Source organism: Podarcis cretensis, assembly GCF_951804945.1.
Source record: "Podarcis cretensis genome assembly, chromosome: 7".
Taxonomy (NCBI): Eukaryota; Metazoa; Chordata; class Lepidosauria; order Squamata; family Lacertidae; genus Podarcis; species Podarcis cretensis.
Genome location: NC_137176.1, coordinates 60,828,102 through 60,845,072, shown reverse-complemented (window position 1 = coordinate 60,845,072; position 16,971 = coordinate 60,828,102). Strand labels below are relative to the sequence as shown.

The following is a 16,971-nucleotide window of genomic DNA, read 5'->3' as shown; positions in this document are numbered from 1 at the left end:
ACAAGCCTGAAAGAGAGAGAAAAGTGAAATGTAGAATCTCTGAAACCTTCTCATCTAGATGCCATCAGTTAAATCCTTTAAAAGCAAACAGGAACGAACTATCTGTATTTGTGTAAGTGAAGGCCTTCCAGGAAGTTTGCTCATGTGGAGGGTGTGCACACTCATGGAATGCTATGGACTGACAGCTAATATATGGGAAATATACTTTGAAGTTGACCTTACTGATCCTTATATTCAGTTTTCAATATTACTGCTGCTACGTTTTAGACTTGACAAGACCAAAGTTGATTTGACTATTAATCATTCAGCTAAGGCCAATATGAACAAGTCCCAGCTAACTTGGTTTTCCTGTGTCTCGTTAACTATTACAATGAAAATGTATTTATAGATCAGGCTGGAGGCCTAACTAGTTTTTAAACTGATGAGCATATGTAGTTCCTTGTAAATCTGATGGGAAGCCAGTTATTGCATGAAGACCATTTCTTCAGTATGCTAGATCGCATGGCTATCTTGCACTTCCGTTATTCAATACGTCTGTGTTCAAATTATGTTTTCCTTTAAAACACAAGAGCCTGCTGGATCAACCCAATGGTTCTGTTCTCATTGTGGACAACCAGATGCCTGTGGGAAGCCAGCAAGCAGGATATGCAAGAGCACTCCAGAAACTGGTATTCATAAGCACACTTCCTCCAGCAGTAAAGGTAAAAAAGTAAAGGACCCCTGGATGGTTAAGGCCAGTCAAAGGCGACTATGAGGTGCGGCGCTCATCTCGCTTTTCAGGCCAAGGGAGCCGGCGTTTGTCCACAGATAGCTTTCCGGGTAATGTGGCCAGCTTGACTAAACCACTTCTGGCGCAACAGGACACTGTGATGAGAGCCAGAGCGCAAGGAAATGCAGTTTACCTTCCCGCCACAGCGGTACCTATTTATATTTGCACTGGTATGCTTTTGAATTGCTAGGTTGGCAGGAGCTGGTATGCCATATGGTCTGACGGTTCTGCTGTGCTTAGTCAATGCTTGGCTAAAGTGTGGCATCTGAACTGGCATTTTTTTCAGTGGAAATAGAACAGCATGGACATCCATTTACTGGCTGACATGCAACCAAGCTTTGGCTATTTCAAAAGGTAGGTAGTTTTAATGTGAAGGAGCTCTTTTGGGTGGACAGAAGTTGGAACAACTTCACCTGCTGATCTCAGTTAGCAGACAAGGCTATGTGGAACAAGACACTGTAAACTGGTCCCAATTTGTTTTGGACCTGATAAGCTAATAGCAAAAACCTTAAACCTGGCTTGGTAACAAAATGGCAGCCAGTAAATGGCTGTTAATGCTGTTATATTTCTACTGAAAAAAATGCCATATTATTTGATTTTTCAAGACACCACCTGCTCTTATATGTTTAACTGAACTTTTGCCCTAGATGTTTCTCCCTCAATAGCTTGCTCTACAAGTTAAAGAAAGATAAAGCTTTTAAGTAAGTTAATTCACATTTTAGGCTGGTTCTTTTGTTTCTAATAGACTCATATAGATTTAAAAATTTTTTCCTTAGCTTTCCCCCTTTCTTTCAGGGGTCTTTTGCGTTATATCATGTCATTCAAAATTTACTTAAATATTACCTTAGGCACAAGATATGAAGCTCTTCCAGGTGGCTTTAAAAGTTCTAGAGATTCGATTAATTCCATTGTGTATTTATAAACTTTGTTAGTGTTTTCACCTAAGGCAGGCTATATCATAGGGATTTAAAGGAGGAAACTATGTAAAGGGGAAATTAATCCTGTGCAATAATATTTTAAAACTAAGTAGTATAGTGCTCTATTACCAGCTAACTTATGTTCACCAATTCTATTACCTAGTATAACATTTTCATTAATTTTTTAAAAAGGGCTTAACCTGCTCAGTACCTTCGACAGCTGCTCAGTGCCTTTATTAGTAATATAAAGATTCTACACTGGGTATTTTACTGTGCAATGGGTATGCTTGGTTCACTCACTTTCCATCAGCATCTGCATGCCACGGTGAACAAACATGCTTTCTTGTGTTTTCTCTGTTCATCGTGTTTTCTTTCAGAGCATTTTCAGGACTTTCTAAATTCATGGAATTACTACTTGATTTCCTTGAGTATTTATGACTTATCATGCTACCTTTCTGATTGATTGGGGTGAGGAGCTTCAGCTTCGAAAGCTGAATGCAGCCCCCCAGGCCAAGTTCCAGCCTTAGGACCTAACCTAGGCCATGACCCAACCCTAGGGGCATACTCCTCTTTCCTGTGAATACTTTTGCTTGACAGGTATGCGATAGTGCCTCTTGCTTGCACTGAACAGAGAGGCAGGTATGTGTAGAAACCTCTGGCTTTTGTGCGGCTGGTGGAATCCAGCCTTCTTTACAAAGTTAAGTGTCAAAGCCATTATCCTGCCCAACTTGCCTCTACCTGTCTCTTTCCTAGCCCCTGGCATGCAATGCTTGGAAGGTTTGCCCATGAGGGAATGGTACCCAAACATGCAATAACCATTTCCTGCTCTATGATTGGTCATTCCTAGCAAGGAATCCTCTCCACTGCTGTAACCCTTCTCAAATAGCATTACTATTAAAGGTAAAGGGACCCCTGACCATTAGGTCCAGTCGTGACCGACTCTGGGGTTGCGGTGCTCATCTCGCTTTATTGTCCAAGGGAGCCGGCGTACAGCTTCCGGGTCATGGCAAACCAGAGCAGCGCACGGAAATGCCATTTACCTTCCTGCTGGAGCGGTACCTATTTATCTACTTGCACTTTGACGTGCTTTCAAACTGCTAGGTTGGCAGGAGCAGGGACCGAGCAACGGGAGCTCACCCCGTTGCGCGGATTTGAACTGCTGACCTTCTGATTGGCAAGTCCTAGGCTCTGTGGTTTAACCCACAGCACCACCCGCGTCCCAAGCATTACTATTACACATTTATTATTCCCTCTTCCTCAATTGTGTGTGTGAAGGAGAGATCATAATTAGGAATGCAGGGATGGGGGACTGAGACCAAGACAGAGTTGTTTACTTAGAGCCAGCTAGTTAGGACCTCAAAAGAAATTATGAGTAGCTGGTGTGGCATAGTGGCTAAGTTAGAGGGAGTGGGCGGCGCTGTGGTCTAAACCACTGAGCCTCTTGGGCTTGCCAGTCAAAAGGTCGGCAGTTCGAAAACATACGACGGGGTGAGCTCCTGTTGCTCTGTCCCAGGTCCTGCCAACCTAGCAGTTCGAAAGCACACAAGTGCAAGTAGATAAATAGGTACTGCTGCAATAGGAAGGTAAACAGTGTTTCCATGCGCTCTGGCTTCCGTCACAGTGTTCTGTTGTGCCAGAAGCAGTTTAGTCTTGCTGGCCACATGACCCGGAAAGCTGTCTGTGGACAAATGCTGGTTCTCTAAGCCTGAAAAGTGAGGTGAGCACTGCACCCCATAGTTGCCTTTGATTGGACTTAACCATCCAGGGGTCCTTTACCTTTTTTTACGTTTTTAGTGGCTAAGAGACTAAGCTGTTATTTTTGCAAATCCTCAGACATGAGAAGTGTAACTATTATGTTTGTTGCCATTTGTCTGCTTCCTTTAACAAAATCAGTTAAATATATTTACAAAAAAGTATATTTGCATGTTTTTTATACTGCAGAGAACTGTAAATAAAACCTCTAAGACGTTTACAAAGAATATAAAATGTACATTAAAGTTGCCAATAAAAATCAATGTTAAAAGCAAAATGAGCAACGTCAAAGGTTAGAAGTATACATTATAAGCTAAAATTATAGGTTAAAATACATGCCAACTTTACATGTCTGGGTAGGCTTGCCTAAACAGAAAAGTTTTTAGAAGGTGCCAAAAAGATTACAGGAAAGATGCCTGCCTAATATCAATGGGAAATGAGTCCCAGCGTGTGGGAGCTTCCCTGCTAAAAGATCAGGTCCTGAAGTGCAGAATGAACATTATATGACACTTGTAAAAGTGCCGTTCCGCAGATGAAAATGATTGAGTGGGCGCATATGTGGATAACCTGGCCCCAAAATGTTAAGGGCTTTATATACTAATAGCAACACCTTAAAGCCTGACCTGGTTGCTATGAACACTCTAGGTAGGAGAAAGGGTTAAACAACACTCTCCCACTTGCTGCTGCTGTGAATAAATGTATAGCCCTCTACAGAAGCATTATAGTTCTTAAAACATTTCAGAGATCCACTGTGGAGTTTGTCTCTTAAATGAAGAGAAAAGGGGAACTAATGCTCCAGAATTTCAGTGACGCAGGTGCACCATGGGCAATCTCAATATCCAAACCTCAGCCATGCAGTGCATTGGTTTGTCCTTGACCAAATTTGGTCATGGGATCCTGGAGAACACAGACACGCCATGCACGAAGCAGCAGTACAGCAAATGTTTTGTGTATACCAAGCTTCATAGCAAACCCAGAAAAGTCATTTTGAAATCTGGTGGAGGTAGAAGACGGAAATGGTACAGGGTGGACTAGGTTAAGCATTTTAAATCTGAAATGCCAAATCAAAGTGGCTTAAAGACATGCTAATGCATTCAGCTAAATGAGATGAACCACAGAAGTTTACTCATCTCAGAAGGAAACCCCCCTCCCCCACTTCACATCCACATAAGGCAGGCTGTGTGGGAAGTGGTCTATCCTGGATATTCCAGCCTTTGCGACATTAAAAACAAACAAACACCAATGACTGGAAGTGGAAAGAAGAGGCAAAGCAAGCTCTAAGATGTTTAAATAAAAGTAACCTCCCAATGGACTATTATCCATAAGTGGATTTATTTAATTCATATCATTTACATTTGACACTTAAATGACCAGTGTCCCTAAAGCCCGGTGATCTTTGAAATCACCATGTCACATGTGAAATGCTGCAGATGTGGAGGCCAACCACAGCTGTTTTCCAAAAAGTGGCTAGGGAACAGTGATGAGCAGATGGACACAGGAACTATACAGATCTAAATGGATTCTACCACCAAGTTGCCTAGACACAGCAGAGGCATATTCTGTACATGTGGGAGAAGGCATTTTTTTGTTTATGTATTGCATTTATATCCCACCTTTTCCTCCAAAGAGCTCAAGGCATCCCATCCTCCCCACAACAACCCTGTGAGGTAGGTTAGGCTGAAAGGCAGTGACTGGCCCAACTTTACCCAGTGAGCTTCATGGTATACATGCGCCTACACTTGCTGGATGAGCAGCAGTTGAACATGCAAATGAGTACAGGGAGCATAGTTCCTGACCCAATCCAGGGCTGCACACCTAATAACTCTATGCCAGCAACAGTGCCTGACCAGTGTTAGAAACTGAGATGTGAAAGCTAGGAGCTAAATGGCACCTTAAACCTAGGTTATGGGCACCACAACGGAATGTCTAGGCACATTTTTTTTATAAGAAGAATACAAAGCTGAAAATGAATGAACTGCAGCTAAAATCTTATGTTCGTTTTTCACATTGTCTAGTCCTCATCGAAAGGCTGCAAAAAAGAAGAAGCCATGCTTCCCCTGCCCGCTCCCTTAATAGTCTTATGTAAAGGTAAAGGTACCTCTGACCATTAGGTCCAGTCGCGGACGACTCTGGGGTTGTGTGCTCATCTCACTCTATAGGCCGAGGGAGCCGGCGTTTGTCTGCAGACAGCTTCTGGGTCATGTGGCCAGCATGACAAAGCCGCTTCTGGTGAACCAGAGCAGCACACGGAAACGCCGTTTACCTTCCCGCCGTAGTGGTACCTATTTATCTACTTGCACTTTGACGTGCTTTTGAACTAGGTGGGCAGCAGCTGGGACTGAGCATCGGGAGCTTACCCCGTCGTGGGGATTCGAACCGCCGACCTTCCGATCGGCAAGCCCTAGGCTCTGTGGTTTAGACCACAGCGCCACCCGTGTCCCACATAGTCTTATAAGGGTCCCTCAAAACACTGCCTTTCCTTAAGGCCAGCTGAGAGGCAAAACCTATCAACTTGCCTGACACTGCAGTGATTTCTTGGAAGTCCAGCAGGCAGGAATTTCTCCTTCCAAACCCTCAACGCCAGCAATGGCAGGTTTTAATCTGAAATCTTAGGCTCAGTATGCTCATGCTAATGAAATTGCCAGTTGCAAAATGTGCCTAGAACAATGGGAGTTTTGAACACTGTGCCTGACAACAATTTAGGAGGGAGAGATGAGGCCTGGATCTCGTCTCCCACTGGTTCCTGCCCTAAAGTGGCCTATGCATTCTGCTATGTCCTCACTACTGGATCCCACACACGGAGCATCCAAGCTGTTTAAAGGAGTATCAGTTTTCTTCCGGCAAATGTGGGAAGAAAGGATAAGCTTTCATTAAGCGTCACTTCCCCCATATCAACAGCTCTTTCAAACACAGAAGGTACCAGTCTAAGACTGTCAGATGTATCTTTCTTTTTGCTTATGCTGACCTGGAGAAGTTCTGTTACCCATACCTATTGCTGCTCAGTGAATCGGCATGCACTCTGCACCTGCTCAGGGACAGCTTCCTCAAATATTATTTCACTTTAATATAATTACAATTATAATTGTTGCATTTATAGCCCGCCTTTTTCTCCAGTCCTCACAAGCCTGTGAGGTAGGTTAGCCTGAGAGGCAGTGGCAGTCCTAAGGCCTCCCAGGGAGCTTCATCGCTGTGTGGCCTAATTATAGGCAATAATTATAACTGTAATTATATTAAAGTTGTGAACCCTCACCTCCCAGGTCTCAGTCCAACCACTGCACCACACTGGCCCTCAGTTCGTGAGTTTAAAGCTGATTTATTAACATACTTCTATACCCTATTCATAAAGAAACCTCCTAGAACGGCCTACGACAATTATACACAAGCCCGTACAATAAAAGTCAACACCAGAGAGCAGGTGCTGCAGCGAGAAGCGCCCCGCTCCCTCCGCCCCGTCTAGCGGCGCAGGCTGTGGCCGGAGAGAGGCGGAGCGAGGGCAGCTGGTCCGCTGCCAACCCCGCGCATTCCCGTGACCCTGCCCGGAGAGGATGAGCGGGCCGGAGCATCCCTTGCCGCCCTCCCCGCCCAGGACCGGGGAGGGAGGCGCGCGGAACCCCCCTGGCGCCCTTGCCGCCTTTTCCTGGGTGGGAGCGCGTGGCGGCGGCGGCGGCGAGCCTTTTTACCTTAGCTCCGGGAGAGCGAGAGCCGCGGTCGCCTGGCGAGGGGCTGGGAGGGGCCGAGGCGTGGCAAGGCAGCAGCGCGCCCGGCCCCCCTCTCTCCGCGCGCCCCGCCGGGTGGAGCTGCCTTCCCTCGCCTCAGTCGGGGAAAGCTCTTCGCCTGCGAGATGGGCGCCGGCATCCTGGCCCTGGCAGCCCTCTTGACGCTTTGGCGCCGCGCCGAGGCGGGCTGCGCGGAAGAGGCGCGCTGCTGCCCGGGCCGGGACCCGAGCTGTGCCAGCAGCGGCTGGCGCGTCGACCGAGCCTACGGGACGTGCTTCTGCGACGAGGCGTGCAAGCAGACGGGCGACTGCTGCTATGACTACGCCCAGGCGTGCCCAGGTACTTGCCGCGGAGGGAGAGACTGGAGGGGGGTGGGTTTCTTTTTTTGCCACCTGAGAACAGGTGTCCGAAGGGTTAACCGTGAGCGGCTTTTGCCGGCGGAGGTGGGGGTGGAGTCCACTCTGCACATGCTCAGAGAGCCGCCGCTGGCTTTACGCGGACCCTCTTGAAAACTAGGGCTAAGCCTTGCCGTTGGCTGGAGAAATTCTATAAAAACTATTATCTTTTATATATGGTTTTAGCTGTTAGTATTTTATCTGTGTTGTTTTAATTTGCGTGAGTCGTCTTGTGTCGCAGGGTGGGGGGAAAGCGGGATATAAATATAAATAAAAATAATGTTAATAATTGTTTCAGCTTAAACCCCAAATAATGAGACGCTGAACAGCCACCTGCTCAGTTGCCAAAACTCCACCCAGGACTTGACTTCCCTTTCCAGCCCTGGCATTGGCCACTTTTTGCTCTTGATCCCAAGGAAATGCAGGCTTCATAAGCAAAGGCTTTAAACAAGGAGGGGAAAGCACGAATTTCCTTGTTTTTTATTTTACATGGGAAATCCAATTGAGGAACCAAAAAATGCAAGGAAGTGACTCAGGGAGACTTCATTGGGTATTTGTTTGTGAAGTAGATTCCTGCTTGAGATGGAGATATTAAATTCCTTTGCAAATCTAATGTATTGAGAGCATGAGTGGTGAAACAATGTTGGAACAGAGTTATACAAAATATCATGTATGGAGGCTTCTTTTTCTTTAAATGTGTCATTGCCATGGAGTAAAGTAGAAGTGTTTGATTTGATATACAATGCTTTGTTGGGGTAAAGGTAAAAAAGGTAAATGTAAAGGACCCCTGACAGTGATGTCCAGTCACAGACGACAAGGTAGGAGGCCTTAATGAAATCAAATAGTCATAGCTACGAATCATGGTTTAAAATGGTTTTTTTGAAATCTTTCTAAACCAGTAACTAGGAGCACCAACACTATACACAAAAGGTAAGGACTGAGGGAGGGAGCAAGTCACCCTGTAATTCAAGCAATGCTGGTATAGATTTATCACTGAATGCAAGAATCCTGCCAGACATATACAAACCTTTCAGTATAGCAGCTGGAGTCAGGATCTGAAAGCCAAAGGACCAAGCCCTCCTAGTGGAAATTGTGGTTTGTTTTTTTTAAAAAAAGGTTGCATAAGGATTTATTCCTCTTTTTAATTCCTTTTACACAGCTGACTCAGAAGGAGCAGGTGCAGGGAGACGTCTGTCAAATGTGAACCTTAAAGGCCTGCAACCCAAAAGACAATTAAAAATAACCTTTTTTTATTTCAGACAATATTCACGACTTCCCTCTTGGAGTGTGCAAGTGTTGCTTATTTGCTTGATAGCTTTTGGAGCTGTCTGCTCTGCAGGCATCTTGGACTGGTGTGCTAGGTTTGTTTCTGCTCTGTCTGGTGCATTGTGGAATGGATTATACGGATTAATCTGTGAAGCAGGGAGAGAGGTTGCAGTGGAAAGGATCCGGCCTCAGAGTGGGGAGTTGAATTGGATGATCACCTGGCCTCTTTAAGTCCATTTGCTCAGACTTGTACCTCAGGCTGATTGTGGTACTATAGTTTATAAGGCAAACTGGCGTTTCTGAACCTGTTTTGCCTCATGATGCTAACAATTGTTTTAATACTCGATTGGAAGCTGCCCAGAGTGGCTGGGGAAACTCAGCCAGATGGGTGGGGTATAAATAATAAATTATTATTATTATTATTATTATTATTATTATTAGGTAGTTGCAGAGGGAAATTAGTGGAAGAGGATGCTTAGCTTCATCAATTCTACCTTGCATAGTGCTCCTCTAGCCCCTTTTAAATGCTTCCCTGCCATCCAATTCTCAGGATGGAAATAAGCTTTGATGGTGGAGAAAGCCCTGGCCAGGAAGCAGTTGTGGAAGAGGAACAGCAGACAGAGGAAGTTTTAAATATCCCGCCAGCCCATCACCCCTCTTCTACAAATGCCTCCATATGCCATAATTACCTGCTGCCGGACATTTTAGGGTATCTTGTGTTTATTTCATCATCAAAGCAGTGGTTGGCAAGTGGTGGTCCAATCTACTATCTGACCTACTGAGCACTGGTTGTTGCTTCTCTTCCCCCCCTCCTCTCCTGCCTAGTCATTGCTTGAACTGCATGAAGTCAGGGGCAGGTGGGTGAGTGGGGTGCGTACAACAAAGCCACTGACGTAGGTGGAGCAGCATGGAAGCAAGGCTGGGGGAGTGTACTGTCAGAAACTCTGGATTGGCTCTGCTGGTCAGCCTGTGCAGTCCCACTGCCCTACCTCACTCTGTACGTGTGCAGAGGAGGGCAGCCAAGATGACCAAGGGCCTGAAAACCAAGCTTCATGACAGGCATGTTGAAAGTCCAGCCCGGGGTCCTAATCCATAATCTGGACCACCAGTTTAAAAAAGGACAACAACTTTTGTCGGCCCTCTTTGTTCACTGCATCAAATCAAAAAAGTTTGGACACCCCTGCTTTATAAGGAATGGTTGAAGGAGTCGAGTATGTTTAGCCTAGAAAAGAGATTGAGAGAAAATATCTAAAGGGCTGTAACATGGAACATGGAACAAGCTTGTTTTCTCCTACTCTGGAGACAGGAACCAATGGCTTCAAGTTAGGAGATTCCAACTTAACATCAAGAAAGCTTTCTGACAGTAAGAGCTGTTTGACAGTGGAACGGACTCCTGAGGAACACTGTGGACTCTCCAGTACATTCTCTGTGATTCTGATTTTCATTCGAATCCTCTGACACATCCATGTAAGAAAGGAATGCAATGGCCAGTGGCATTTTCCCCTTACAATCAAGTGTTATATAAATTTTATTAAATAAACAAAAAATAATTATTGCCTTTGAAATGAGCAAAAATAGTGAAATCTCACTTGAGCATGACTTTTAGTTCTTCCATCTTGATTCTTGGGAGGGTAAAGATTGCCAGTACAAAGCAGTTTCTTAGTGACCTCCATTCCCATCAAGCTGGGAGGCCAAAGGAATGAAAAGATCCATTTGGGTGGTCCGAAAAGCTACTGGTATGCTATACTCAAGCATTTGACCTTCTAAACTGAAATTTAGATAGGAAAATGTGGTATCAGTCATTATTAAAGTGTTTTAAAATAAAAGATTTCCTGAGGATTGTTAGTTATTTGGGGGGGGGGGGAGGATGTTATTTTTGGAATGAGAGAAGAAGGGGTAGTCTTCCAAGTAGGAGGTGGGGCCTTGAGGGACATGCAAACTGGGTTCAAAGAAAATAAAAGATGGCTTGGAAAGCAACTTCCATTTGTTTATCCCGGATTTCAAACATAGCAAAGTGTGTAACACATTTTTCACACATTGGTACCATATTCCTATGAGGTACTGTAATTTTGTAGCTGCTAAATTGAACTAATCCAGGCTTCCTCAACCTCGGCCCTCCAGATGTTTTTGGCCTACAACTCCCATGATCCCTAGCTAGCAGGACTAGTGTTTAGGGATGATGGGAATTGTAGTCTCAAAACATCTGGAGGACTGAGGTTGAGGAAGCCTGAACTAATCCCTTAGCAGCATATATTTAAATACATATCCTGCCCTTCCTCCCAACAGAGGCCAGGGTAGCAAATAAGTGAAATAAGAGTGCCAAGACCCAAGCTAGACTGGGAATCTGGTTCATGAAGCATGCTTCTCTCTTTGGAAGGTGAAAAAAAGGAAGAGAAAAGTGTTAAAACTTTCATCGGATTACATTCAGGAGGGAAAGTTCATGTGAGGGGATTGAAAATAAATAGCATCGAAAGGCTCCCTTCACTTGGCTGTTGAATGTGTGGCTGGCAGGCAACATGGCTGGTGCTCCCATCAAGGACAGGGTTATACAGTGCATGCCCCTCGTGCATTCTTCCATTGTGTGGGGGATTCAGCTGAGAACCCTGTGTGGTGGCTTCCAAAAACAATACTACTCCCCTAGCTGCTGTATCAAATTCTGACAATAGAAAAGATGAAGAGGTAATAAGTAACAAATGGGAACAATTCATGAAAGTGAGGTTATTTTTAGTGCTGTTGATTGGTCGTAAGTAGGGTTTTCCATAGGGATCAGTGGGACTTTAAAGTGCATTTGGCTGAATCATACTTGAAGGGAGAGAAAGAATAGAAGCAAGGGGTGAATGTGAGGAAATGCATTTATCGAATTATACTTTATTACAAAGACCTAGGGTTATGCAAGGCACAGAAGTTTTGAAAATGGCACCCAGTGTTGACTTCAGTGTTTAGTCAGAATTACCTATGTGGCCTCCCTGTGTTTTCCTGCCAGAGGCAGCCTATGATAGAGAGTGTGGGCATAACAAGCCCCGCCCCCCATCCCAAGTCCACTCACTAAGTATTACAGGGAAAATGTTAATAATTTGATGTATGGCTTCATAACTTCCTCAGGTATTATTACTGATGATAATCTTAAATATCTTTGTAGCTCTTCCATGCATCGTTGGGGAGTGGAGTCAATGGAGTGGCTGTGCAGCACAGTGTAAGCCTAACTTCCGTATGCGTACACGGATCATACAGCAGGAACCCAAAAATGGTGGGGAGCCCTGTCCTCCATTAGAAGAGAGAGCTGGATGCCTGGAATATACTACCTACGAGGGGCAGGATTGTGGAGATGAGCATGGTACACGTAACATACTATTTTGCTCCGAATCTTCCATTATGATACTCACATCCATAAACATTTAATTGCTTTTTAATAATTTAATAATAATTTAATAATGACTGGCTGCAGTAAAAACACTGGGTACTATTTATTCAAAAAAATGCATAATATTTTTCCATAGGGTTAACTATCAATTGATAAGTAGCATATTGCATGAAGCAAATAAAAGAATCTGCCTTACTGTCTTTCCATTGCAATTTCATTAAAATGGCTTCCTTCAATATATTGTGCTTAATTTTTGCAAACTGAGAGCACTCATATTTTCTCCTGCTTGCCAGATCTTCCACCTCCTCCTCCTTCCTAACATTAGCCATGGTTTCAACTACTGTAATATGTACTTGAAGCCAAAACTATGTTCTTATAATCAGAGTTTTCAAAGGCACTAAAGTTAGAGTCTCTGTGAAGTCTGTGTAAACCATAGTTTGTGTCAGTGCATGTATAATACACAACTACAGTCAGAGGTGGGAAAAGGGTGGAATTGCTTCAGAGCCTGGAACAGGAATGAAACATGTTCAGTAGGCTGACTCCCATTTTGCAAACTATGATTTATAGGGAGCAAATGTCATATCTGTTGGTTTTGCAGCAGACCCAAGACTTTACAGGACACATGTGAATGGTCTGGTTCTGTACCTGCCACATTTTGTGGTATGTAAATAGCTTTGCATTCTGCTTCCTCACTGCACCTGGAGATGTTTGTTACATAGCAGCAGCACAAGTGATAATTCTGCAGAAATGCAATTCTTATGTTCAAGTCCCAGTGAACTGAATTCTTTTTTATGTAAGTGCTTGTGTAGCTTTTTTCTTTTATTAAATTTATTGTATTTCTCCTAGAAAGCAGTCAAGTTTGTTTATTTTGAGACAAGTCTTTAACTGTTAACATACTTCAAACATATTTAACTTGGGGTAGAAGGGATTGCAAATAAAGAGCAGCCAGCAGGGTAAAAAGGTAATTTACATGAAAATATTCATTGGAATGTGGGGAAAACCTATAATCTACTCAACTGCGAATGTTTGCACATTCAACCTCTTGTTGAGAACCGTATTTCAAAATGACAGGGATATTTGCAGGACTTTGGATGTATTAAGCCTTCACAATTTATAGGCCTATAACCAATAAAACAGTAGTCCCTCATGAAAATACCCTATCCTACTAAAATGGCCTTGTCTGCCAGTTTAATTATTTGATGACTATCTTATGATAGAGAACTCTGTGTTTTCTGCATCACTTCAGCTAAACAATAATGTCAGTGTCTTTCATCCTTCTTGAAGAAGCTTGTTTTTGTATTGATAAACCTTTCTCTTCCTAGTTCCTGCTTTTATAACTACTTCTGAATACAGCAAAGAGAGAAAAAAGAGAGCTGCAAATCCAAGGTGGTCTTCAGAAACAGAGAATTCTAGGTAATTAAGGCTGCAATTCCATACTTGCAAGCCCCGTTGAACTCTACAGTGCTTACTCTGAGTATAGAGACACACAGGCTTGAGCTGCGCCTAGGTCATTCAGTTCACAGGAAAGAAAATATTGAACATTCATGTAGAATAATTCAACCAGGCCTGTTCCAGAGTTAATCTGAAAGGGATTGGTGGAAGCTGTCGTCCCCATCTCTTCTCTACACAAGCTCCTAAAAATGCTCTGCCAATCACCCTCTGCACAAGGGTACCTTGATGAATAGGATAAGCTATAATGTAAGGGTTCTGAAGGGGGCACTGCAAAAATTAGTTGGGGCACCTTCCATATTCAAAACTCCACTGGCAGAAGGCCTCTCTGCAAAGTTTTCAGGAATGCCTCTTTCTTCTGCAGCCTACGTCATATTGTAGGGTCTGCTGTGAGGCGATTATTTGAGTGTAAGCACAGCTCAATAGTATTCTGTTCCTATAATTTGTCTATGAGGAATGCAGACCACTCATGTTGCCTAGCTGCTAGGGAGCCCACAGTGATTGTGAAAATCCTTCTGTGATGTCTCCCCCCCAACATGTATTTCATGGATAACTCACTCCCTGCTACAACTTCACCTATAAATGGAGCTTTATTTCAACTAACCTGCCTTATTTAAGAATTTTTTTTAATCTGTTCTGTAACCCACTCCTAGTGGTAGCAATATTAAGTTAATTACTCAGATATTTTCCCAATTCTGTCTGCATTGTCTCAAAATACAGGTTCATTCTCAAGAGCCTGTAATTTAAAACACCCAACATCAGCATAGCTAAACCTAGTGGAACCACTGTATTAAAAAAGTAAAAAAATATTGTCTGCCCAGGTCAGTTTTCTGGCTGTGAACATAACATGGCTGTAGCTGATAGACATTAATGTTTATGTTCATCTATCATCAGTTCATACAGACGCAGTGGACAACATATTTTGGCTTACCTTTTACTGCAGTTGCAGGTAATAGTTATGCTATAGTCTATTAAATGTATAATGCAACACATTAACCAAAGTTTCTTCTCTTAAGGAGCTATTGTGTGGAATTTAAAACAGAAACATTGTCTCCTCGTTGCTCTATGGAGAATCGCCCATATGCTCGATGGATGCAGTACATCAGAGAAGGATTTACGGTGTGTGTAACCTGCCAGGCTCCAGCAATGCACACTAGCAGCCATCGCTGTTTTGGAGATGGTGGTGATGCAGATGGGTAAGCAATTGAATCTCATTTCTGAAGTCCTACCATCAGCACAACAAAGATTTTAACTTATACGTTATATTGAACAGTTTTTAAAGAGTAGATTGCTGACACAGAGAACATTTTAAAGTTAACTTGTACTGCTTCAAATCACTACTGTATGGGCACTCCTCCGTACAGTATTAAGGTACACAAGTGCAAGACCAAGAACATTTCTTTATTTTGTTGATGTGAATGAAGAATAGGAACTTTCTGACTTGAAGTTGGACTGGGTCGTTTTGACCCCCACCCTCATTCAAAAGTGAGATCTTTTAATGTAAAGGTGTCTCAATTTAGGCTAAAGCAGCAATTGCTTGATATCCAGGCTTCGAACACCATTTCCTGCATTTAAATTACTGTTTAAAAATACCAAGTTTGAGTTCCAACAGACAACATAATAGTTTTGAGACTTCATTCGATAGTTGGCTCACAAGGAGACCCTCTCCAGAGCCTGAAGAGGATGTCCTCTTTAATAATGTCTTTTTTTCCAATTGCCCCCTTTCCTTCTTCCCCTCTTAAATGTCAAAACTAATAGATGACATCCCCCCTTTTCTCCAAGTGGTTGTTCAGCTGTCTTAAAAATCTTCTCTTTTACTTCACATCCCTTTCTAACAAAAGTGGGGTTAAATTAGTCATGCAGAGTAGCTAAAGGCACTTTTTCCATACAAAAAAACAGGGATGCAAATTGTACTCCAATGAGTTGCAATACAGGTGGGGCCTAGACCCTGCAGCCTCAGTAAGCAGAGTCCTTAAATCAATTATTTTCTTAGTCCTACTGTAATGAGTGCTACCACCTTGCTGCTTTTAACTTCTGCCTCCATGACTGCATCAAAAGACCTTGGCAGCCATGTTATAGAAAATATAAGCTAATTCACACAGAACTCAGCTTACACCTACCATAGCAGAATCAATGCATAACTTTCTTCATTGATGGACAGTTATTATGAATAGCTCCTATCAGTCCAACAAGTAAACTGATACAGTAAAGTCAAAGTTGCTATTAAACACAGATGGCTTACCTGTAGCCCTCCAGGTGTTGCTTGACTGTGACTCCCATAATACATAACCATTGACCATGCTGGCTTGGGCTGATGGGTGTTGGGAGTTCAACATCTGCAGAACCCCTGCTATAAAATCAGTGCACTTAAGAAAGAAGGTTACTGTAATATGATGACACAGTAAATGCAAGTTGCTTTTATATAGACACTGTGAAAATGTTGCATTGCTATGGACTCAAAGGGCCAGGTTATTTAAAATACTTTCTTACGTATATACTTACCTGATCCCCAAGATCACTGGAGACCCTGTTACAACTTCTTTGGCCAAATAAAGTGAGGTGGCTGGTTGCTAGGGAAAGTATTTTATCTGTGGTGAAACTATATTGACAGAAGGTGAAGATTAAAAAAAAGGTTTCTAATCTGGGCTTTTCCATTTTATGTTTTGTGTTTTATTGCATATCTGCCATAAAAAGAAGTATTAAAGTTTGATGTGTTGATTTATAGCTTATGTTTATTTTTTGTGAACCAACCCGAGAGCATTTGCTATTAGCTGCCATACAAAAAAGTAATAAAATTCATTTTGCAGATGCTACGAATTAGAATTATTGAACAGTGAAGTAGCTCTTTACAGGATGCTCAGTAAGTTTAAACAGGAAGTTAAAATGCCATGTATTTATATCCACTCCCCATGGGATGATGTTTATGCATATGTTCTCTTTTTAGGAATAAAGTTCTTCACTGGCAAGCGGTTGGCAATCCATCCTGCCATGGAACATGGAAAAAAGTTCAGCAGCTGGAAGAATGTTCATGCCCTCTTGTACATAGTTTTATTTTTACGTAGCAGTTTGAACACATAACCTTTAATATTTTACTGAACTGAGGAAACTCTTCTACTGTTGGACTTCTGTAACCCTATTAGACATTGCTTTTTAACAAGTGACAAGTCAACATTTTGAAATCACAGTCTTTTGCTGCACTGAATAAAAACTAAGCTAATTATTGTAAGTTTTGATAGGCATATTGTGTCTGCAGATGGGATTTTAGTGAGATTTTTACTTGGCATAATCCACTATTGATGATCATTGTGGAAGCCCCACGGAAAATGAGGCAATCTAGAATCACTTG

General features: G+C 42.9%; 2 protein-coding genes across 3 annotated transcripts in view; one reads left to right on the top strand and one right to left on the bottom strand.

Annotated features, from left to right (window-relative positions):
- The window catches only part of LOC307219749 (uncharacterized protein C8orf89 homolog), a 40,808-nt gene extending 33,606 nt beyond the window's left edge, over window positions 1-7,202 (bottom strand). For both annotated transcript variants that reach the window (XR_013840519.1, XR_013840520.1), the window contains exon 1: window positions 7,119-7,202. The gene's annotated coding sequence lies outside the window, so the exon portion shown is untranslated. The remainder of the gene's footprint in view (window positions 1-7,118) is intronic.
- A 7-nt stretch (window positions 7,203-7,209) lies between these two features.
- SBSPON (somatomedin B and thrombospondin type 1 domain containing) lies at window positions 7,210-16,854 on the top strand. Its single transcript, XM_079983199.1, has 5 exons — window positions 7,210-7,493; window positions 11,955-12,149; window positions 13,499-13,589; window positions 14,642-14,821; window positions 16,570-16,854. The coding sequence occupies exons 1-5, from the start codon at window positions 7,280-7,282 to the stop codon at window positions 16,685-16,687; spliced, it is 798 nt and encodes a 265-aa protein (XP_079839325.1). The 5' UTR covers window positions 7,210-7,279; the 3' UTR covers window positions 16,688-16,854.
- Window positions 16,855-16,971: the final 117 nt, after the last annotated feature.